The sequence below is a fragment of the Microchirus variegatus genome (genome assembly GCF_963457635.1).
Source record: "Microchirus variegatus genome assembly, chromosome: 6".
In the NCBI taxonomy this organism is placed as follows: Eukaryota; Metazoa; Chordata; class Actinopteri; order Pleuronectiformes; family Soleidae; genus Microchirus; species Microchirus variegatus.
Window position 1 is genome coordinate 26,111,264 of NC_139807.1, and position 25,582 is coordinate 26,136,845.

The 25,582-nt window shown below is 39.5% G+C and overlaps 1 protein-coding gene across 1 annotated transcript; it reads left to right on the top strand.

Moving 5' to 3' along the window:
• The first annotated feature begins 5,232 nt into the window (after positions 1 to 5,232).
• Positions 5,233 to 25,458, top strand: cdh15 (cadherin 15, type 1, M-cadherin (myotubule)). Its single transcript, XM_083891635.1, has 14 exons — positions 5,233 to 5,485; positions 15,247 to 15,414; positions 16,495 to 16,650; positions 17,190 to 17,334; positions 17,998 to 18,179; positions 18,268 to 18,396; positions 19,328 to 19,510; positions 20,624 to 20,868; positions 20,964 to 21,100; positions 22,220 to 22,450; positions 22,527 to 22,766; positions 23,850 to 23,998; positions 24,197 to 24,388; positions 24,694 to 25,458. Exons 1-14 carry the CDS (start codon positions 5,435 to 5,437, stop codon positions 24,892 to 24,894), a joined length of 2,409 nt encoding a protein of 802 aa, XP_083747761.1. The 5' UTR covers positions 5,233 to 5,434; the 3' UTR covers positions 24,895 to 25,458.
• Positions 25,459 to 25,582: the final 124 nt, after the last annotated feature.

The window sequence follows — 25,582 nt, forward strand, 5'->3', positions numbered from 1 at the left end:
GGAGTACATTGTGAGTACAGTACTTAATTACAGTTTTGAGGGATCTGCACTTGTACTCGATCTGTACTCGAGTATCATTTTTGGGGAGTACTCATGACTTTACTCGTACATTTGAGAGGCAAATATTGTACTCTTTACTCCAATACATTTCTATCTCTAACCGTGAGTACCCGTTACTTCTTCTATATAAAAAAAAACAACAACTCCATGGTCAGATTTAGTTGAGAGACGAAACCATGGACGAAACAATGGATGAAGACGCAGTAGGTCCATCCTGGGATTGTAACACGTGGCCCCACCTCACCAGACTATTTCAATTTTCTGAACAAGTTAATACTAGTGTTCACTTCAAGTATTTGCTTTGTTTACCAAAACAAAACTTCATCACCACCTACAAAAATTAAAGGTGCATTATGTAATAAATCTAAAGCATCTGGCCATAAAATCCTCCTAATATGTCACAGAGACTCAGGAATAATATTAATATAACAAACTGAACTCACCAACAACAACAGTACAGCCAAAATATTTGCATTAAAAAAAATCTTTTGCAGACTGCAAATCATGTTTATGTTTTGAAAATCATTTTTTTGACGTGTGGCGCCACCTACCGCCGTCTACCTATCATTGCAGTCAGTAGAGTCTCAGCTGCCAAGTAACCACGGGTGCCAGTTACGTCTGAGCTATAATGGTGGTGAAAAACGAAACCTAAAAGACCTTGGTATTTTAATTTTTTTTACAGTGTAATTGGAAAGCATGTTTTTTTCCTAAAGATTTTTGTAATTTCAGTTTTACATATATGATCTACTTACATAATACAGTTTGCATGCTTCCTTGTCCTTTTTAACCAGACAAAATGTCAATTATTTTATTTCTAATTGTGTATTTTTAATGTTTTAATTATTTGCTTTCCAAATGGCGCTGTGGAAAAAGCCCACATCTGACAGGGAAGATAGCCAATACTGCAGCGTGGCACCTGGGATGGTGAAACAGTATTGTGCAACAATTGGATAATTTCCTGATTTTCAAAAATTCACTAAAATTATTCCTTAAGAGATTTGCAAATATTTTCAACGGATCCTTGTTCAGGGCAACACCGACTATTATCATGGTACATTTCAAGTCATTCCGAGATACTTTTTGTTTTTGAGAAGAAAGTCAGCTCACTGTCAAAGTGCATCAAGGCAAATGGATCATTTCCTGATTTTCAAAAATTCTTTAAACTGATTCCTTAAGAGGATGGTGCGAAATACAGGGGGGTCTGTGTTTATTAGTATTGTGCAACAAATGGGAGATGGGGGGGCCCCCCCGATTGTTAATGGGTATTTCGCACACTGAGTACTTTTACTTAGGGAGACATCTGACTGTAGTACTTTTACTTGTACTTGAGTAAAATTTAGCAAGGGGTATCTGTACTTTTACTCAAGTAATGAAGCTGTGTACTTTGTCCGCCTCTGTGAGTGAGTAATATGCAACTTAGATATTATCCACTTATCTTATTATTGCAGTCTTGTGTTGGCTCTGTTCTGCCAACAGGGGGCAGCAGAGCTCTGTCTCTGAATCTGTACAAAATAATGTCAAGCCAGACAAGTAATAAAAACAACAATAAGACAAATACAGAGCAGTGACCCACAGAGAGGCATTTGTACCAGTGTTTCCACAGCTGGGACTGGTCGCATTTGTTTGTTAATGCCAAGATGATTTAATTTCCACAGTCTTTGAAGCGACACATTAATCTGTACATGAGATTTCTCAGAGCAGACTGAGACAGGTTCACTCACATTACACCTCTGTCGCTCTCATTGTTGTCTCTTCAGACTTTCTACCTTGTCTTTTTGTTTTTAAACGGTTCAACTTAGTTACAGTTACAGTAGAAACTACCTTTGGACCTTTTTGTGTGTGTAACTCTGATAGGACCATATTAGGACTATAAGTTAGGACCGTAAGTCCTCATATGTGAAATTTCATAATTTTAATGCTCTCGTTAAAGGTCCAGTATGTATCATATAGGGGAATTATGTGGAAGAATTGGAACAACCCATAGGTATGTTTGTATACGTGAATAAAATGGAAATTAATTTTGTTTTCATACTCTTTAAAGCTAGACTTACCTTTCTTGCATTTTTACACTTTTCTTTTGTAATCTTAAATTGCTCCTAATAAGCGTATGGCACTCTAAAACGTAAGATAAACCCACCAGGTTTTGAAACTCATTTAATTCTCATATTATTATGATAAAAGTATGAACTCCATCCCCCTGACCATCCGTAACTCTGATTCACTGCCGTCACTGCCTGAAGAATCATTTCCCACCCCATCTCCCTCTCTCTCTGTATTGTTGTCTTTTTTGTTTTGTGTTTTTTGGGTGTACCTAGAAAAGCGCTATATAAAACCTGTGTTATTATTATTATTATTATTATTATGACCAATTAAAATATTCGGACAGAATAAAATAATTGGCTGAGCTACCTGTCTGTCTTCTGTTGCGCGCCTCGCCAATCGCGCCTCGCTGATCGCTGTCACAGCTTGCGAGTCACGCGCATCTGACAGAGCAGTGTTGCCAACGTGGCGACTTTGTAGCTATTTTTTTTTTATACACTGCAGAAAACTAAACCGGGGAACAACTGCGCCGCGGCCAGGTGCCGATTGAAAACCCAATTCACACCATCAAATGCGTCATTATTACGTTTACATTGTTCTTGTCAATAAAGATGTTATATTTAGGGATGATAAGTCCTCGACCAAAACACAGTGAGTACACTGTGGAAATTGCGTCTGTTATTCCCTTAATAACAGCGCTAAAGCGTCTTCTACACAAAGATTGAGACCACGGAGTGACAACAATGAAAAGTGCGCTCTGCTCTTCAGAGTCTGTCACCATGTTTTACTAAGATCTACTCGGATCACCTGGATTTCATCACGAAGATCATTATTTGTATGTATAGAAACAGGTAGAGACATGATCCAGTCTTTTTTTTCCACTTTTTTATTTCTGTTGATTTATTTTACTTTTAAATGTGTCCATTTCATGGCTTGTTTGAAGATTCACTGGTCAATTACTTTTAACTTAAGTGAAAAAATGTTTTATATTATTTATTTTAATTGTGTGTGCCTTTTTGTAAGACTCTATAGTTGGTGTTCAAGTATTGTTAATAAATGTCTTATAATAACACACAAATAACGATAACAAAACATTTTTTTTACAAAAACACCGTGGGCTGTTGGTGGGCTGCCCGAGAGGCCCCGCCACCGGGCTTAGCAGGTTTTCATGCAAGAAAGGTAAGTATAGCTTTGATAAAATGTTTTTAGCACTTATATATTAATAAGGCCATTGTGTTTCTGCCCAAGCCCAAACAGACAAAGCAGCCAGTGTGTATGATTTGTGTTTTGAAGTAGAAGCTTACTCTGTAAAAGATTAAAAATAATACATATTTTTACTGTAGCGGTGAGCAGAGGAGTCCTCCATTTGCTGCAATCTGCAGTCACACCGTTAGATGTCACTAATTCTTGAATATAGATTGCGGGTTGGTTAAGGTTAAAGTTACAGTTAGGCATTAACCAGTTAAGATAGGGGGTTGAGTTGTAGGTTAGGCTGTCAAATGAATGGAGGAGTGTGTTTTTGTATGTGTGGGTGTGTGTGTGTGTGCAGAAAACATCCGGGTGGCTCCTGCCAACTGCCTCTGCCTAAAGTGACAGAGACAGGTGCTGTAAAATCATCCTTTATTCCGGAACCACACACACATGCAAACACCCACTCAGCATGCACAGTCAGCCTGCCAACACACTCGGTGATTCTCACTGCTCTACTTTCTGCCATGACTTACTGTCTCCACTGTATGATCATAACAGGATCGTTGTCTCATTTTCTAACTGTACACTCATTTGTCCTCACGTTTGGTTTTAATTTGAAACATTTGTGCATGTGGCCTGCAGATAGAGGAGCGTCTGTGGTGAAATAGAAGCCACTGTGGCCCAGTCTTGTTTACTTTCTAAAGCTCCGTGTCGACCGTTGACCTCTGAGTAGACTTGCTGAGAGGCCGTTGATGAGTGTTCAAGTAGCGTGGAGGAGATCTGGACTCCACGCTCTCATCCCATAATTACAAACACATCTTTTGCTCCTCCCTCGAGGACATTTATCCAACAATGCAAACAAGTCCTTCCAACTTTTTCCCCCTCTCAGGCAGACAAACATCCACCTCACTCATACGCGCAGGCATTCCTTACTCGCACTCGATCGCACTCTGTTTTTTAAGTCACATTTCAAGCATCGCAGTCGTGGCGATCTCCGTTTCTGACTTCGCTCATAGATCTTCATCTTCCGCTTTGACAGTGTCCAGAATAGCAGAAGATCAAAGGGCTGTGAATATGTGAGGCCACAGCACAGCACACGCCACGCTGCACAGCGAGGCTTCACATCTGACCTCACAACATCAACGTTGATCTGGATGAGACGGATTTAAGAAGAATAACAATTCCTAAGACCTTTAAGATCCTTTAAAACCTTGACAGAGGTAGTGTTGTCAAGTGGGCTCTGTAAAATACCGGAAATATTTTTTTCTATTTTTAGTAACAAATCTATGGTCCACACAGAGCCACCTGAAACACACCTGTAATTTACTTTTGACAAAAGTTAAATTAACACAACAACACAATATTGTGGGTTAATAGAATATTACCATTACTTAATCAAGATATGATCTATTTCATGCAGGCTGGTGCTATAAGTTTTGATTTTGGCTTGTTTACAGCTGTGGAGCAATAATTGATTAAGCGTTGGCAACTTTTGGGTTGTTTCATCACATACAATCCACAAATTAAGATTAAAGTGTCCTCATACTATCAGTTCTGGTGCCATAATATCTTGAAAATTGATTTAATATTTGATTTTTACTGACAGTAACTGTTACTGACATTTTAACTGCAAATGTTCTGCTTTGTCCAACTTTTGACTCTTGACTTCCTTTTTCCACTCTTGCCATAAAAAGCACCTTTTTCAAAAAGTCTTCAGTAAAGTTTACTGACTCACTCACTTGCAACTGGTGTAGACACTTCTGTCTGCACCACCAACAGCTGCCCTGTCCCACTCTTCATCTTTATCCGTCTCTCTCTCCCTCTTTCATTGGGTTTGTGAGTGACAGCACATGTGCTGGGGGAACATGGGAGGGACGCTGCTGAAATTCTAACCCCTTACCCCCACGACTGTTAGACATACCCCAGCTTTGGACAGGGAGGAGCTGTGAGGGACGGACGCTTGGAGAGGGGAAGCAGGGAGAGAAGAGACTGTGAGAGGATAGAGAGAAGTGGGGAAACAGAGAGAAAGAGAGTGTAAGGTTGAAGAGTTTGGCCCTTTTGCCCCGTGGAGTCACTCAGGAGCTCAGATCTTAGTGGAGGAGCCTCAGATCTCTGGTCCATCTTCTGAGTGCAGGTAGTGAGGATGACAGCAAACATGTTGATGGTGTTTGTGCTGGGTGCTCTGCTTTGTCAGGTAAGAAAAAAATCACTGCCTCTTTATTGTTATTGCTTAAAAAAATAATAAACTTTTTATTTTACATGGTGGAGCAGACTAGCATTGTTGCCTCACAGCAAGAAGGTCAACGTTTGGCCTTGTGTGTGGTGTTTGCATGTTCTCTCCGTGTGTGTACAGGTTCTCTCTGGGTATGTTTACTTTTTCCCACATTCCAAAAACATGCAGTTTGTTAATTAGGTTAATTGGACACTAGTCTTAAAAGAGTGAATGGTTGTTGGTCCCTGTGTGTTTGCCCTGCAATTGACTGGCGATCTGTCAAGGTTTTACATTGCCTTTCACCCCCTTTGTCAGCTGGGCAGCAACGCCCCTGTGACACTCATGTGGAAGATAAAGCGGTAGAAGATGAGTGAGTGACTGAAGGCCCTGGTATGATTGACTCTGGTATACTTGCGCATCAGTGTCCTGTAGTATCAGACTTCACCATCGGGTGGCGGTACAAGTCTGGAAGCTGGGAATAGGACGCATTCCTACCAAAGGAGACAACAATGCTACATCTCCTTCCGGATATGTCTTAGATTTGAGTGGCTCATGAGTTGAAAGGTCCGCCAGGCAGGAGAGTATCCTTGGCAACTACTTCTTCTGTTGTCAAAATGTTTTTTCTGCTTGGTGAAGGATGTTTAATACTCCACCTACTGGTGGGGCGGAGATTTGGTTCGCGCATGCACTGTCCACGCACACCCAACGTGCTCTTTGCAGCATACAATAAAGTTCCTTTGTTTCTCTTCATGAAAGACCAAATTGCAATACTCAACAACAACAACAAAATCACCTTCAGTTACACAGTGCAGCTTTAAGTTTAGCCACTGACTTTGGAAGAACGCATAGTGCAGGTGTGACTGGAATGGAGGTTGAATGTGTTTCTGATTGCTTTGGAATCGAAAGCATTGGATTTTATGAGCTCCTGTGAGTTGTTTTCATGTTTGCGCTGAGCTGTCCTGTGTGATTCCTCCTCTCCGTCCTTTGCTGTGTGGATCTTGGTACAGTCTCTCCTCTATTTTGGTGCGCTCTACACCTCTCCCTTTCCTGCCCCTCCAAAGTGTGATCTTGTTTGGGGAGTGACCTTTCGCTGGCCTGCTGCTCAAATACACAGTTTACAATATTTTTACCTGAGTGATGTCCTCAGGCAAACATCCCCTGATTTTCATCAGCAGAGGCACTAAACACTGGCTCTGCACTCAGAGGTTGTGGCTGATGTAAACATTTGACCCTGGTGGTAAAGGAATGATGAAGTGTTGTGAGGTTGGACACTCCACATGTGTACAGAAGGCTCCGGGCATCATTCGCAGATGCCATTATTTGAGATCTAAAATGGATGGCAGTGTAAACTGACAGATTACCAACAGCACTTCCAACCATCATCAATCTTCCCCTCTGTTTGGAGCCGTAATGCAGCCCAGGTTAGAGGAGTGAGAGTGAAGGAGACTTCTGTGAGGGGAAGTCTTCATGCTCAATGTTTGTGTTTAGTGTGGAAATGGATAAATCTTTGTGCTTCAGAGACGTTATTTTAAAACCTGGGCTACTTTTGTAGATTTGGCAAATTGATTGTGGAGAAAGTCAGGTGAAAATATGCGACGTCTCTTTTGAAAGCGGGAGTGATAAATCACTGACTGAGCTGTGGGGAAAGCCAATTTGTCACAGTGAGGCCCTAAGCCCCATAACGTTACACAACATATTGTATATTTTTGCTCACATACTCCGGGATCTTAGACACATTTTATTTATGTAAAGCGGGGGAACATGATACTGTGAATGATTTGAACTTCAAATGTAGCCCGAGCATGGTGCAGGATCAAAGTCCTCAGCGTTTATAAGCTTTGTAATGAGGCTGATGTATGGAATGATGTCAGAAGGCTCCCAGAAACAAGATTAGGAATAATCAGATTAAGTAAATATCTGGTTGAATAGAAACATTCTCTTTTGTATTCACCAAAAAATATAAATGTTGATGTTAGATGTTTGAATAGTGGTCTACAGGACACAGATCAACATCAAGAAAGTGGATTCTACTGTAAGTGATTTATTTTCTCTCAAGGTTGTAATAATTGTGTTCTTTGTCGTTTCTCTATCTAAGAAAGAGGGAGACAAAACACTTTCTAAACCATTTTCAGAGTAGAATAATTGTGGCATATTCCTTTAAAGACTGAATATGCACCGTAAATGCAGTTTTTTTGACTCTGGAGTCCTTATTTTTCTTCCAATTCTGACTCAAAGATCACATGATAATGCACAAACAAAAGAAATGATGTGTTGCAAACCATACACTAGATACTGTATATACATGTTTAATGCCTTCAGTGCAAGCAAATGCACATATTTGTTTGTATAATGACTGCTAAAGGTAGCAGGTCACGTACAAGGCCACTCAGTTTCAATACAAATCTATTTATTTCTTCCTTGAGCCGTACCCTCTTTTAGTTTTGTAAATATGCTTCGAACAAAACAAGACCAAAAACATATGCTGCTTAGCAAATGTATTATAAATCCTAATAAATAAATGATCGGAATTAAATAAAAACGGAACATAGGCCACTGTCAGTCCAACTCTGAGTCTTTGCTCAGCATCACCTGCTTGCTTTCACTCAGATGTGAACAGTCGGTGTTGGATGAGTTGGTGAGTTGAGTGTGTGTGTGTGTGCCGTGGTGTGGAGTGGGCAGCAGCCACAGCTGTTCCCAGATGCATACGTGATGCCATTTGTCCCGCTCCGTAATCCCCCCTCGTGGAAAGAGGGCCGAGCCACTCCTGGACCATGAAATTGGGTACAAATCAAGCGAGTGTAGCGGCGGGCCAGCTGGCGCGGAGGTCTCACTCATCGGAAACAATCAGTCAGAGGATTTAGAGTCTGAATCTCAGGCTCCTGCTGGGCATAGATACCTGCAAGCTGTTTTACACTGACTAGGGTTTCAAAGGAGGGAGAAATGTCCAGATCGTAAACTCGCTGACTGACCTGTGAAGTTTATTTTTCCTTCTTGTTGTTGTTTAAGCCTCAGGTTCTTTGTCCAGTTGACACGAGTTCATTACCACAGAAGCTCTAACTGCATTTCATATAATCAATATTCTATCACCCTTCCTGTCTTATTCTAATCACTTTCACCAAAGTTCTGTTGATGTTTTGAGTTGTGAATGTTCTATCACTTTCCCTTAACTGTTGACAGTTTCACAGTAAATATAAGAACATAAATGTAAAAATCTTGGATTTGTGGTCTACTGTAGGTCTTTGTTTTAACAGAATGGGTCTGATTTGGTTGTCCTGATAGTAGGTGTGTGTCTCTTTTGTGTCTGTTAAAGGAAATGTGTTCTTGATTATTTTAATCCACCATCACATTGGGTTATCTTTTTTATTTTTTAGTATTATTATATAGGTTGTATAAACTTTATTCTGTATTGCGGTTATATGGATGAATATCTATAGAATACCTATAGTGAATTAAATGTATTTTCTATATATACTGTAAATAAGCTCAAATAGATGTAGTCTGCTGGGAGCAAAACAAACCATTTTTAAGTATTGAGATGTGCTATTTGACCTGTGACAAATGACCTTGTTTGTGAGACGAGAAGTTCACAGACAGCTCTCAATCACACAGGGGGTCTACTTGATTGTTTATTATTTAAATTGAAACATAATTAACATAACATGCATAATATGCGATTGAAGGTGACCTGAAACCATAGACCTTGTGAAGTCTAATGAGAATATACTGATGAGCCATTAGCAGGCGAATCACTTTGAATGGAAGTCCACGAGAAAATGAACTTCTCACTTGATTACACAATAGCTCAGTGTATCCGCGGGGTCTTAAAAAGTCTTAAATCCAATAATTTAAATTTAAGGCCTTAAAATGTCTATAATTCTCCTAAAATCTACTAAAAGGTCTTAAATACAATTTTGAAAGGTCTTAAAAATCTATGAACTTTACTTTTATTTAAAACATGCATAAACTTCAGTCTCGCTTTGAAATGTTTCTATTAACCTAACTACAACACGGAACTAAAGTAGGCCACCTGTGCTGCACGGTGAGAATTTATCCCACACCACTAGCTAGTGTGCTGTCCGCGCCGCGGTGTGTTACAGCTTAGCATAGCAGCGGAGAAAACTTAATGAAAACCCACAGCTAAGCCGAATTGCTTTCATAAGATGGATAAGTGCAAGTTCAATGATTTGTGGCTCTAAATTTCCTTCATGTCTTTTGTACTTTTTTGCCAAATGGGTCTTAAATTGTATTCATTATGGTCTTAAAAAAGTCTTAAAAAGTCTTAAATTTGACTTTTTGAAACCTGCAGAGACCCTGATAGCTATTGTTCTATGGTATCAATCACTAGTGTCAGCTCTTCATAAATGGAACATCATGTCACTTGCAAAACATCACGATCCTCAAGGCTGATTCTTCACATTCGTCAGATCATTATATACATATCATGAGCAGTGAAGCTGTTTATTAAATGAAATATAATTTTCCCTTAGACTTTCGTTGAATGGAGCTCTTTTTACAACTTGCTTACTCCTTCAGCCTTCACTTCAAAGCAAAAGACTACATCAGTCAGTTTCTTATACGTGGTCTATTTAAAACCCTGACGGATGACAGAATGGAATGCTTATTGAAGTTTAATGTCTATAAGTTGGCTGCTTATTTGTCATCAGTCTGGAAGAACTGTCAGAAGGGGATTGTTTGTTTAGTATTATTTGTGATTTATTTTCTTTGGCTTTCTGGTCTGTCTTCTGTTTAAAAATGGATGAAATCACTGATGTGTCTATTAAGCCTAACCTTTGGTCTTCTTTTTATGTTATAACCTTGCTCAGCATTCTTATGCATTAGACATCTGCTCCAAGACTGACACACACACACACACACACACACACACACACACACACACACACACACACACACACACACACACACACACACACACACACACACACACACACACACGTAGTGGCACCATAAATAGAGTTTCCACCGATGCCAGGCAGTCATGACTGAGCAAAGAGCAGGAGTGTGGGAGCAGCACTGCTGTGGTTGAATGTCAGCAACACAAGTGAACAGGGCGACACCTGTGTGACCTCTTACCCTGTGGTTGAAGGGACGGTTAGACAAAACGGTTTAGCCGCATAGTTGCTCCTTGAGATGTTTGCATGGCTGTGCCACTCCTGCATTATTATGGAGGAGACCAGGGTAGGAAAAAAATGTTTTTGGATCATTTCCCGGACAGTTTGAGTAAACATTTCTGTCAGGGTACAGGCAGCATTGTCCAAATTAAATGTAATACTTTTTAAGAACATTTCAATAGCTCTTACAATATGTATATCTTACAATACAAAGCTGCAATATCACACTTAAATTACTGTCTGTCTGGGCAGGAGGGGATCGCTCAAGTGAAAAAAAAAAAAGAATTCTGACCTTTTGGGAAAAAGCAACTGTTCAGTAGAGGTGAATCAGGTCAGGGCTGGACTTGGCTCAAAAAATCAGCCCTGGAATGTTTTACCATGGTGGCCCACTGTCATTGGTGAGACAGTAATAGTTAGATATTAATATGTACTTGAAGCTTGGGGATTTGACTTTGTCTGCCAACGTTGCAAAAAGCTATCTGTCCGTCTGTCTGTCTGTCTGTCTGTCTTTCAGAAAGTCTAAGGAATAAAATGATAGTCATTTACAACGTGGTGAACGATTTTTGTCCCCATAAGGAAGAGAAGCACCCATAATGTGACTGTGCAGATTTAGGTCCCCACAACATAAGGAAGACTTTCCTCCATCTCTCTCCATCTTGTACTACAGTTTATCCATTTTTTCGGTGTTTGGTCTGTTAGTAGTGTCCAGTCGTAGGGAGATTAAGATACAAGCAAAGACAGAGATTTTCACTGCTACATAGTGTAGTGAGCATTCTCTGGATTGGATGTTGCCTTTTGAATGAAATTGAAACGTCACACACATTATTCATAATACCGATGTAGTGTATAAACATCCCCCCCTTACACACACACCACATATACCATTACTTTAGGCTTATAACAACAGAAATGTCCATCAATATGAATGGTTAGTTGCATCTGACAGGCATTAGCACCGCCGTATTAAAATGCACTTAAATCATGGTAGTTTATCAGCAAATGCTCGGACTTACGACTGTAATGACTTCATGAATGCGTGTCCTAGAAGTAGCCTAATGCTTCTGTACCAGTGACAGCTCCATTGGCTTTGGGAACGAATGTTTCAGGATTAATGCATTTTGCAGCAGTGGTAAATGGTTTTAAACAGTCACAAATACATGTCAAATGCAGTTTTAGACTATGTTTCAATTTGTTTTGTTATTTGACAATTTCTTTGCCATAAAGATTCAACAACATACAGTATATCCCAACATTGGACAAGGACTTTGACTTTGGAGTCTTGCTCAAGTAACAATAGCTGTGTCTGTGAGAGCTGTTTCATCCCCAAACAAGCTGTCCATGCTCCTGTGAGGGCTGGGGGTGAAAGGTCAAGCTGTAACAGTATCTGGGAAAAGCCCCTAAAACAGTTGATGATGTTGTGTGGTATCATCACTCAGTTCTGTCAGAAAAGGGACGACGCTTTGGTCTAATTGGCAACGCGACACTTTCACATGTGTTACTTTACACATCCTGGTCTGGTAAAAACATTAAAGCAGTAGAAGATAGTCGGTGACCACACCACTGTCTGGCGTGATGTTTGTTTTGAATCTATAACTCAATTACATATATTTACAACATTTTATGACATGGAATAATGTTCTTGGTTTAAAGGTGCCATATGTAAGAATGTGGTGGCCGAAAACAGTTATTATATTCAAATTCAAAATATCGAGGTCTTTTAGGTTTCGTTTTCTGACGTAACTGGCAACCCGTGGTTGCTCGGCAGCTGAGACTCTACTGACTGCAATGATTGGTAGATGGCGGTAGGTGGCGCCACTTTCACTATACCAGTGTGTGAAGTGTATGTGAGAAAGAGGAGGATGAGAGAGCAAATGATCTTATCTGTTGGTCTATTTACACCATAATGACGTTAATGGTGTTAGTTCAAGAGCTCAATATTTTCTCAGGTGGGACTTTGTATTAAAAGATTGAGAACCACTTTATTGGGTAAAAAATTTAACCTGTTAGGGTTCGAGGGTAGAGCAAGTTGGCTTTCAACTGGAAGGTTATGGGTTCAATTCCTGGCTCCGCTAGTCTACAATAATGATATGTCCTTGGGCGATACACTTAATCCCACATTGCTCCTGACAGCTGTGCTGGCAACATTTGAGCAGGTATGAAAAATGTTTGATAGAGTGTGAAAGTGTGACTGAATGGGTGAAAAAGTGCTATATAAACATATAAATACAGACCGTTTACATACGCTATCAATATTGTGGTTATAATCTGAATACCTTTGCAAAAGATGATTTATTTAATTTTTACTTTTCCAAACAAAATAAGGGCTGGTTCTCCCATTTTTTTCCCCACTTGGTCAAGTGAACCAATCATTATGCTGCTGCTGTTTTGTTTTGTTTTTTCAATTCACCTATCTGTTACCATTTTTTTACAATAATTATTTAATGTTTTCAGGTCTTTTACTTGTACAACTCGAGTTTCATAAAACAGAAACATAGTGAAGAGCAGTGCAGGGCTTTTATTTTCTTTAAAATAAAAGGAAGTGACTTTGTAAATGTTATTATATTTTCTTCAATCCCTACTGCCTCTGTTGTCCTCTGTTTTCTCAGATCCACTGTGTGATGATCAAATAACACATTTATTAGTAAAAACGTGGGTGAAGTGGCCCTTTAACCCTTGTTATTAAACACTGATTCAAGATATACTATTGTTCTTCTATTAGAACATAAAGCTATAGTTTGAATTTTTTTAAAAAAAGCTATAGTTTACTCTGTTTTTCTGAGAGCAGCATAACTCAAAATGAAAATTATCTTTTTGAGCACTTCCTTTAGCCTCTAAATACATTTTTAGATGCAGCTTCTGAAATCTAATTATGACTAATCATATTTTTTGTATAAGAAATGTCTTGTTCTTCTCAACTCAGCAGTTAACATTTAACACGTGTGAAATCAGTCAAACTTTTGTGAATGTGCTAAACAGGTGTCACGCAGTTGTTATTGATTTTGAGGATAAGTAAGCTATGCTGGATCTGTATCTGAGTGTCTGAGACATGGAAGTGGATGAATTCCTGTGGGTGACATACAGTACAGTGCCGGAATGTGAGTGTAAACATCTCTGTGTGGATGTGTGGATGTGTGGATGATGATAGCTACAAAAAAGCTAAATAGGTGGGGGTCAAGCATTATAGAACAGTCTAAGATTAGCTTGCCCTCCGACTCGGCCCCTACAGATGCCCACAATTGTTGCCATTCCTCCCCGCACGGCCCTGCAGTGTGACACAGGATCAGAATATCAGCTCCCACACTCCAGAGACAGGGCAGGGTTTTTACAGGAGCATACACTACCGTTCAAAAGTTTGGGGTCACTTAGAAATGTCCTTATTTTTGAAAGAAAAGCACTTTTTTTTCAATGAATATAACATTAAATGAATCAGAAATGCACTCTGTACATTGTTAATGTGGTGAACGACTATTCTACACACTAAGAAACAAGAAATACTAAGAAAGAATGTACGTGACTGTATAAAAATCATTATTTCTAATCTTGTCAATGTCTTGACTATATTTTCTATTCATTTTGCAACTCTTGATGAATAAAAGTCTGACTTTTAATGGAAAACACAAAAAAGAGATTGTAAAGGTGAACCCAAACGTTTGAACGGTAGTGTATATACCACCAAATATTCACAGATTCATCCACTCATTTGGCTGATTCAGTCTGGATTCACTCAAAACTGAATCTATATTTATTTATGCGTGAGTGAATACTGACGTTTATGTGCATTTTTCCCGTGGATTTGAGCGGTTAAACATGTGTGAAGTATAATGCTGACTCCAGTGTATTCCCACAGAGGAGGAAGGAACCGACGGAAGTGTGTAAACAGTGTATGTGTGAGCGTGGGCTGTTTTTTTTCTCTGGTGTTTATTTGATGCATGTGCATATCCTGTATGTATATCACATACAGGCGCTCACATACACACTGTATGTATCCGTGGAGTTCCACACCCGTAAGGTGACTCCAAACTCCCAGTCAGGTGCAGAACTGAGCACAGGGGACGGAATTTGTGAGCACTCAGTGGAGAATGTGGGTGGGAAAGCGCAGGATCTAAATTCATAGTGGACAGCTGTCGTATGAGTGTGTTTCTCATGCGTGGGTGTAGTTTGTGTGAATGTGGTCCCCCGCAGCAGCGCTTGTGAAGAAATTAACATGAGTGTTTGTGTTTCCTCGACCCTCGAGCTGTATCAAAGGAGGCCGTCACAGACGTGTATTAGCGAGTGAAACCTGAATCTGTGGACCTTCATCACTCCCTCACTCCCGCCCTCAACAATCCCATGGATTCTACATTTACGACACCGCAGCTAACATATTCCATCAGGCAACTGATGCAGCACTGAGGAATTCTCCTCACGTTGTTTGTTAACAGCTGCAAATATCTATAATGACAGAACTGGTGTCATTCCATGAATCTGAATGTCTGATGTGTGATTTATTCCCTCATATCTCCATGTTTGGGTAGAGAAATGCAACATGTGTTCATGTCTGACTAAATACACATTGCTGTGACTGTCTTTTGTGATTTTCATGGTGTGTGGTGTTGCTTTTTTTTTACCCTGCAGGTGTGGAGCTCTGTTGAACCTCCTCGCAACGAGGAAGAGCTGCATCCTCAGGTCCTCTACCCCTGGAGAAACCAAGGCATGGGAGTGGTCAGAGTGAAGAGGGATTGGATCATCCCTCCGATCAGAGTGCTGGAGAACAGCAAGCAGGTTCCTGAAAACCTTGTCCAGGTAAAAGAATGTCAAAGAATGAGAACACTACAAAACTGCCAAGAATTTCCAAATTCACATGAATGGAAAACGGTCAAAAACCCAGCCCACTTTGGAGCCTCACAGTGTCGTCATATTTTAACGTAGAGACGTGGTTGAAAATTTAAACGAGTCACAAGACCTGAGACTTTTTTAGCCTAAATTGAAGTTTTGATACCTATTACAGTTTTTAAAGAATTACAGTTTAAGTTTTAACCTTTTTTTCTCCTGCCCACAACTTCCAACCTACGCAGACCATTTTTACATAAAAATGTTGCTATGGTTGTTGTTTTGTTGTCTGTGTGTTTTAATTTTCATCCGACTTGCATTTGTTCTTAAAATCACCTGAAAGTGCAGAGAGTTCTGACCAAACTTCCCATTCACTTCATGTTAAAAATCAGCTTTCTTTTTAGCAGTTTTTAAGCAGTTTTAAAGGTTGATCCCAAAAAACAACCTACATTTTTAAGTAGTTAATATTTTAAAGGTTAATTTCACAAAAACACTAATTTGTCTAAATACTAAAATAAATATAAAGGTTCACTTTCATTTTAAACTTTTAATCTCGCATCTTGATAAAGTAGTGTTAAAAAAAGTAAGCAGCATCCAAAATCTTTATCCTAGATACATCCTATATCAGTATTATTGATCATATATACACAAGTAGTGCAGTAATGAGTACAAATCAACATTTAAACAGAGCTAATTTTAAATACAACCACACACATAACCATATAAGTTATGTGAGATGTAAATGTAAATGCTGTTACAGATCACCAACAGAATATAAATATGGAAGTGATTCTATGAAGTGATGGATTACCTTACACATGATATGTCAGAAACAGTGAGTGGGGAAAGCATAAAATATGGACTCTCAGGGATTATAAATTCACAATCTTATTTCCTGATGTAAGTAAAAAAGGCCTCTCCGGGTTTGTTTCTGGGTCCCTGACAACATACTCACATCTGGTGTTACGACATATGGTTTTCAATCTTTAGCCCCCACCACCACCACCACCATCCCATGAGGTTCTAACAATCACTTCTCCCTTTTCTCTCCAGATCAAATCAGACAAAATCTTTACAGGTGAGGTGATCTACAAGTTGGAGGGGCAGGGTGTCGACCAGGAGCCCAAGAATCTCTTTGAGATAGACGATAAAACAGGAGTGATCAGGAGCAAGCGGCCACTGGACCGGGAGAAACACAACAGCTTCACAGTGAGAGAGCATTTATCGATGTGACATTTTAAATCACCCCGACACTTGAGCAGTGTTTCATAGCACAATCAAACAGAGGTACTTAACACAAGCCCCTTAAGTGCTCAATAAGATAGTGGCCAGGTTTTGGTCCATGTTGTTTTGTTTTTTTCCTGCTCAAACATATATTCATCTCAGGGGCCAGTACAAACAGCCAGAGGTCAGTTTCCAAGAGCCTTTATGGGCGTCAGGGGAGACACTTCAGGATGTTTCAGACCAGATGACTCGTGATGTAGAGGCAAACATCCTGCACATTTCCCTCTCTGCCATTTCCTGCATATATTGTGAACACGTACGGCAAATAACGCTGTACTTCTCAAATGTACACTACCGTTCAAAAGTTTGGGGTCACTTAGAAAAGGACTATTCTAGCTGCAAACGTCTGGAAAACACACAAAAAAATATAAATTAATTAGTGATATTTGTGGTGTATATATATATATATATATATAGTATGGAAACAATCCTCTCATTTCTCTGTTGCGTGTCTGTGTGTGTAGCTTAAAGCTTTTGCGCTGTCGCCCAGTGGAGAGAGACTGGAGAATCCCACCACCATAGAGATCATGGTGCTGGATCAGAACGACAACAGACCCGCCTTCACCCAGAGCCAATTTGTTGGCAGCGTCGCCGAGTTCTCAGTCCCAGGTAAATGCATGTGTTACATATTCCTCCTTTAGTAGCTTCCACATAGTGGCCTTAAAGGTCCAGTGTCTCATAAACTCGATGAAGAACACTTCTTCATTGTCCAAAATAAATAGGCATAAAAAAGTAATAGTTGTGCAGGGTTTAAGACTAGAAATCAAGGAGGTACAAGTCTATTCAGCCTACTATTTTAGTCATGAGTAGGGATAGACTGCTTATCGGTCAGGCAGATTATCAGTGCTGATATTTGCCATTTTGCCGCTTAACAGACCCATAAGAGATCAATGTATTTATTTAAAATGTCAGTTAACTTTATATGACATGCTGCTGAGCCTGGAAACTCCCTGAACTTTTTGTTAGAATTTTAAAACAAAGTCTATTGTCTAAGATAAAAAAAAACCTCAACATGTTGCAAATCTGAGAAACTGTTTAATAAACATATGCTTAAAGGCTTTTTAAGTTAAGTGTTTGCATTATTATTATTCAAAATTGCAATATTTTCACTGCAAATGAATATCAGCTCCAAATATCGGTTAGCCTCTTTGACGAAAAAAAAAACATATCGGTCTGAGTCATGAGTCATATCGGAGGATCTTCGATCCTCAGAAACACGTGACCTATCACTGATCCTAACAGCTGACCGAAGCTTCTGATTATTTTCAACAGGCACATCAGTGATGTCAGTTTCAGCCGCTGATGCAGACGACCCCATGACAGAAAACGCTGCTCTGAGCTACTCCATCATCAGCCAGGAGAGTATTCCTGCAAACGCCATCACCAAGACTATGTTTGGTATTAACAATGAGACAGGAGCCATATATACACGAGACGTGGGCCTGGACAGAGAGGTAAGCAACAACATGCTGCTTAAAATCTTTTTGGAAATCATCATTGCGTGGGTTCATTATTTTTAATGTCTGTTGTACAATTTTTCAGGTGGTGAAAAGTTTCCGATTAAAACTGCAGGTGGCTGATATGGGCGGCATGGGATTAACAGGTGAAGGTTTAGCCATCATCCACATCACTGATATCAACAACCATGCTCCAGAGTTTCACTCTGCCTTGGTGAGTTTTAAGAAAAATCCAACAATATTAGTTTTCTGTTGTTATTTTAAGGTCTAGTTTGAAAGAACAGTGAAATCTCATGGTGAGACGAGTGTTTGAGCAAAATGTTTGCTCTGGTGGCTGCTGTTGTAGAAACATGGCAGCAGATGATCAAAGCAAGTGATTAATCTGTCCAGTATTTTCTCAATGAATCGAGTCATCATTTGGTCCATAAAGTGTCAGAAAATGCTGAAAAATATTGATTGATTGATTGATCAGTGTTAGTCAAACCTGGAAATTACGCTGTTCTCAAATGTCTTGTTTTTCTCCACAAACCAAAATGATTTAGTTTTAATGATTTCATTGTTATGAAACCAGAAAATATTCACATTAAAGAAGCTGAGAAATCAAAGAAACTGATTTTAATTCTTTAGAAAACACTCAAAGCGAATAATCGATTATCAAAATAGTTGACGATCAATTTTGTTATTGATTAATAATCAATTAATTATCCCTATATAAAAGGTTTACTTTATTGCCGCTTTTTCCACTACATGGTCCCAGCACGACTTGCCTTGGCACGGTGCGGCACGCTTGTGGCTCTGCAACTAACAATTATTTTCGTAATTCATTTGTCAAATTTTCTCGATGAATCGTTTGGTCCATAAAATGTCAGAAAATGGTAAAAATCGTTGATCAGTGTTTGTCAAACCTGGAAATGATGATGTTCTTGAATGTCTTTGTTTTGTCCACAAACCAAAATGATCCAGTTTTAATGATTTCTTTGTTATGTGGATCAAAGAAACAAGGAAAATATTCACATTTAAGAAGCTAAAACAATCAGAAATCTTGTTTTAATTTTTTAATTTAAAAAAGCTTAAAACCGATGAATCGATTATCAAAATAGTTAAATTAAATCAAGATATCTATTTTTTTATTTCTGTGTGTGTAGTACAGTATGACTGCAGTGGAGAACAGGCAGGACTATGAGATCGGCCGCGTGAATGTGAGCGACAGAGACGACCGTGGAACAGGAAACTGGGAGGCCACATACTTCATCTCCAACGACCCTGAGGGAAACTTTGCCATGGCGACAGACGCTGCAACCAACCAGGGCGTCCTGTCAGTGGTGAAGGTACAGTCGGCTGGAAGAGTTGTATCTTATGTCATATCTTTCATTATTCTTATTTTAAATTACTATGGGAACTACAATCAAAAAATGAGGTCACAGTTGAAAATCTGAACTCCTGAATCGTGATTTGGCCATGTTGATGTTTTGCAACTGAACGTTCAGAGGCATCGTCTGCAACCAGGATCCTATCAGAGGATGCCAGCTGTCAGTCACACTGGAATCCACTCATATAAGTCTATTTTATGGGAACATAATTTACAATATTGACATTATGTTCTATTGAAGAGGAACTAAAAAGTGTAGAAAAAAACAACTCTTCAGTAGCAGGTTAGCAACATGAACTTAAAATTATGATATCACAATAAATATATATTCATGATGATTATTTTACACAGAATTTTAAATTAAAATAGTTTTTTTTTTTGATATGGAGGAATATAAACTTCACAGTAATAATAATATAAATCTATTAATGTCAATAATAATTTGTGTAAAATGTGATTAACTGTAATTAAAACCCCAAACAAGCTTTGTTTAACATGAATTGAATCCACTTTATTGAAACAAAAATCGTTTCTGTCGCTCTTGGCAACAGAAATTACGATAATATTATAACTGTTTTATACCTTGCTATCACTACTTGTTACTGGATACAGTAAACGTTATTACAGTTATATATAACTCTGAAATTGAAAAGTACTCCCTATCACGATCTGTCACATGTTGTTGGTTTTCAAATCAAAGTCTTCATTGACACAACTCAACAGCACCATCTAGTGGTTAGATTTTAACCACACGTTTCAGAGAAAAAGATTCTTGCAACATTTGTAAATGTTAGCTTATCCATCAGTGCTCACACGGCACAGATCGGTGCACCCATGGTAAATTACCATGGGAATAATACACAACTCCTTATATGGACTTCCTTGGGGTGTGTGTTCATAGGTCACATATTCAGGCTTTTAAAAATTAGGTTTTTCTTAGACAACAAAGTAATGGAGAAAAGCAGCTGAATTGCTTTTATGTATAAAGGGTTAAAAAAGACTGAAATATTATTTATCATGTATTTATATATTTCCCTTTAATAAACAGGTTTTCTGTCCCCTTTTTTTGCAGCCCCTGGATTTTGAGGGACATAGTAAATACGTCCTGATTCTCACAGTGAGAAACCTCAACGCTCTGAGCAACAAGGCTCCAAACCTCCCGGTGAGCACGGCATCGGTGGTCGTCACCGTGGTCAACGAGAACGAAGCTCCTCATTTCAGGGAGAACCCCGTTCAGATTGTGGTCCCCGAGTCTGTGGCTCCTGGTACGCTGCTGAAGAGCAACATCGCCTTTGACCCTGATGATTCTGACCTGAGGTACAAGGAGGAGGATTTAATAAAAATGTTTATAAACATTTAATTCATGAAATACGAATAATGAAAGAAACATTGTCTTTTACTGTGTGTGCTAGATATGAGATTATCAGAGATCCAGAGAGGTGGCTACACATCGACAGAGATACAGGAGACATTTCAGCCAAGAGAACCTTTAACATGAGATCTCCATATGTTAAAAACCATGTCTACAGTGCTGTCGTGAAGGTTACAGGTCAGGTCATCCAATCATTATTATTATTATTATTATCATTATGTTCCTCAAGCATTTTTAAAAAATGGTAAACTATCACTTAGTTTCTTGACAAATCAACTCATGAGACTGCTTTAAAGGCCCAGTGTTTGACATTTATGGGGATGTATTGGCAGAAATTGAATGTACTGCACATCATTTTAGTTTATATAAGTATATATTTACTTCATTTGGGCTTTGAATATGCATTTTAGAAGAGCCACCATGTTGCATCACCATGTTTTTTACAGTTAATGATGTAACCTATGTGCTATTATCACCATATATTAGATTATTTATCAACCTCTGTCCAAAGCTTTTAGGCTGCTTTCCCCAGTAGTTTGTTAAAGCGTATATACAGAGACCATAAGAATGTGCAATATAGAGTGTCTTCTATCCTCTTTTTCAGCACAACCTATAGGCAATCTGTGATTTTATTACCAACTATAATAAACATAGGTACTAAAATCTTTTAAAATCAGATTGAATATTTAGAAATTTTGATGTATGTCACAATTCCAAATTTGTTTTTATGAACAAAAAGAAAAGAAAAAAGTGTCTCTTTTGTGACTTCTGTGCAATAATTATTTTTTTGTTGTTTTTTAAATATGCAATGTGAAATGAATCATAACTTTGACTCGGCAACACATAAGAAGATGAAAAAACACATTCTGTAAAGCCTGAAAATGTGACCTATAAACACACCCACCCCTCTGGATGTCCATATAAGGAGATGTCAATTATTCCCACGTCAATTTACCAAGTGTAAGCCTGTGGCACAGATCTGTGCTGCATGAGCACTGAGGGTTAAACCTGGAGTGGAACTGTAATTAATGTTGTTGCTAACACCTGTGTCCTAATATGTAGAATACTGCTGCTGTAAACATGTCTACTAGGCCAGGTTTACTCTGTGGTGTGTGAGTCAAACTCATTGGAAACATGTTCATCTACAAGAGCAACATTCAGTCACATCATTCTGCTCAAAATCCCAAAGATTATAGAAGCTGATGGACATAGAATCATCATTTTTTAGCACCAGCAAGGCTAACACCAGAGCTAAAGGTTTACTTTAACATACTAAATGAATGTTGTGCTGTGTAGATGCTGGAGGCGTCTCGACCACAGCGACAGTTGCCGTCACGCTGAAGGAGACCAACGACTTCCCCCCTCAGCTCTTCCCTCTGAGCGGCTCTGTGTGCAGGAACTCAGACCGCGTGAACTCTGGTCTGATTGTGACCGCAGTGGATGAAGATTTACCTCCGCACGCTGCACCCTTTAACTTTGAGATGGCCGACTACGTCTCAGTCAACTGGACTGTTGTTCAGATCAATGGTAAGGATGGAGGATGGAGGAGAGAGTGGAGTGGATTTATTTTGAGTCTTACTTTCTCCTCCCCTGCCTCCCTCAGGTACTCACGCTGTGCTGCGGCCCCTCATAGACCTGCAGGAGGGAGAGTATGTGGTCACAATGCTGGTGTCAGACTCAGGCAGCCCAGCTCTGAGCACTTATGCTCAGGTCAACGTCACCGTGTGCGTCTGCGACTCGTACGGAGACTGCAGGTCTGAGGCTGGGGCAGTCTTAGGCTCCAGTGTGGGAATCAGCTTCATCGCACTCATGATCATCATGGCCAGTGTTGCACTCCTGCTGTGTAAGTCGTTGTATTTTTTAACAAAGATAAAGCACTGAAAACAACATACACACTCTCACAGTCACATACTAGTTAGAGCCTGAGCACGAGGAGCCGAATAATAATAATATTTATTATTCCATGGATTTAGGATCATTTTTGAGGGGGTTAAAGTGCATAAAAACTCTGGAAACTTGGCGAGGTCAGGTGTGGTGAAAATGTGATATTGTCATAGCACTCAGACCAGGGCTCTATAGCACCCCCTAAGGTGAAACGTGGATGGAGCAAGCCAGAATTTTACGAAACTCAACAAGAAGACTTTTTGAATTTTGAATTTTGGCTTCGTCCATTTTGGTGATTTGCACCCTACGTAAATGCTTGTTTATCGTACCGTTTATCGTAAAAAAATAAATAATTATTGTCGGTTTGTACTATTCACATCAAAGGCAAAATGTTACCGATCGTGAATTCAAAGGGAGTGGCCACGGCAACCATCGGAAGTTTGGCTAATTTTGACGTTTGCCGCAAAACAGGAAGTGACCTGTAACTTCGCCATATGTCAACCGATCGCCTGAAAACCTCACACGTGACACAAGAGGCCGACCCAGAACACGTCTATGGACACAACCTTGACCCAACAGGAAGTCAGCCATTTTGAATTTTTGCTTCCATTTTGGTAATTTGCACCCTACGTTAATGCACAAACTCCTCTGAGCATTTTTATTGTACCGTTTATCATTTTCAAAAAAAATTGTCCATTTGTACTAATCACTTCAAAGGCAAAACTTTACCAATAGGTTTCGCAGATTCAAAAGGGGCCATGGCAGATTCAAAAGGCCATGGCAACCATCAGAAGTTTGCCGAATTTTGAAAGTTTGCCACGAAACACAAAGCGACCTGTAATTTCGGCATACGCCTCAAAACCTCACACGTGACACAAGACACAACCTTGACCCTACAGGAAGTTAGCCATTTTTTAATTTAGCCGCCATTTGGCCACGAAACAGGGAGTTAGGCTGCTCACATACAAAACATACCTTGAAAATGTTATTATGCTGACTTTATACCCTGTGATTGATTGATTGATTGATTGATTGATGGCAGTGCTGCTCCTCCTGGCGGTGGCGGTGACCACCTGTGGCAGACGCCACCACATCAAGAACAGAACAGGTCTCCTCATCGGGGAGTCGGAAGACGACATCCGCGACAACGTCATCAACTATGATGAGCAAGGAGGGGGTGAGGAGGACGAGGTGAGGCCACGCAGGTCACATGACTTCCTGATTCTACATACACACAACACCTATGAACTGGCCACTGCTTTACTCTACTGTGAACATTGACACCTGGATCAACACATTACTAGATATACACTTGACAACAGCGGTTTAAGGATTTAGTCAAGTCAGCATTAACTGATTATCACTAAAATCTCCTCTCTCACTCTTAAGAACGCCTTTAACATCGATATGCTGTGGAATCCCCTCGACACGCCCTCCACCCCGGGTTCTTACTGCCCAGTGTCACGCGGTCCTCGAGGTAAGCAGCCGCTCAGGAGAGACGCGCCGCAGAACCTGCCCTCGCCCATTTACCCCAGGAGGCCTCCTGCAGATCCCACTGACATCGAGGACTACATCAACGACGTGAGACGCCTCCGTTAGAAAATCTATATCATATATATTTAAAAAGCCAAAACCATGAAGGGGAGGTTGAAAATCAAAGTCTGTCTGGTACTGATTTGGTAAAAGTGTTTTTGTGTTTTTTCCTATTTATCTATTTTTTGCAATCTTTAAATCAACTACCTTTATCTCATACTTTTATTGCTAAATGTTTTAGACAATCTGTATGCACATTTCATCAAAAAATAAGTAAATTATTTGTTGTTGTCAAACTATCAACAATTAGCAGTCAATAATAATTGTTCCTTATAACTTTCCTCTTTGCTCAGGGCCTTGAAGCAGCAGACAACGATCCTAACGTGCCTCCGTATGACACGGCTCTGATCTATGACTATGAAGGAGAGGGTTCTCTGGCAGGCAGCCTCAGCTCCATCGCCTCCAGCACCTCTGACGGAGACCAGGACTACGACTACCTCAACAACTGGGGACCACGCTTTCAGAAACTAGCCAACATGTACGACCCGCGCTAACATGGACGTGTCATCACGTGTTTCTGGACTCGATTTGAGGAGCACAGAAGAAGAAGAAATGTCACACAAAACCACGGTGATTTAATTTAGCGTGCCGATTTAAATCACGTGGAAGCGACTGGTTTGTTGTGATGTTTTTGAAGATCAGCTCAGGAAAAAAGTAAATGAATAAGAATGTATAAAATAATGTGTTGACGTAATCGGCCACAAGGAGGAGCTGTGCATGTTACGACGTGTGTTGAAATATGTGTCCACGTCTGGTTTTTGTTTATCCTCAGAAATATGAAGAAAAAAAACAGCATTTTAAATGTATTTCTTCTTTTTTTATACAAGTGATTATTTTATAAGATGATTTTGTTTTTCTTTTGATCAAAAATCCTCCATTCCTGCATCTGTTGTCTGTGTTTTGTAAGTCATCTTCTTAACACAGATACAACACAATGTTCTCTAGTCATTTTTTGTTTGGAGGTTCAAAAATGTAATGTTTTTATTATTATTATTATTATTATTATTTGTATTGTTTATTGAATTTTGATTTTTCTGGTGTCTGCAGAATAAATGTAAATCTCCACTTTAGTGTCTATTAGTATTGACTTATGCAGAATTCATACACAAACATACAGTTGTGAATGTCTTTGCAATGAAGCTGATTCCAACGAGACACAACGTTTAATATTTAAATATGTCT

Coding starts and splice junctions, on each gene's coding strand:
- cdh15 (XM_083891635.1), top strand. CDS start 5,435: ATGACAGCAAACATGTTGATGGTGTTTGTGCTGGGTGCTCTGCTTTGT. Junction 21,101..22,219: donor TGCTGTCGTGAAGGTTACAG/GTCAGGTCATCC, acceptor TGTGCTGTGTAG/ATGCTGGAGGCGTCTCGACC. Junction 22,767..23,849: donor CAGTGTTGCACTCCTGCTGT/GTAAGTCGTTGT, acceptor GATTGATGGCAG/TGCTGCTCCTCCTGGCGGTG.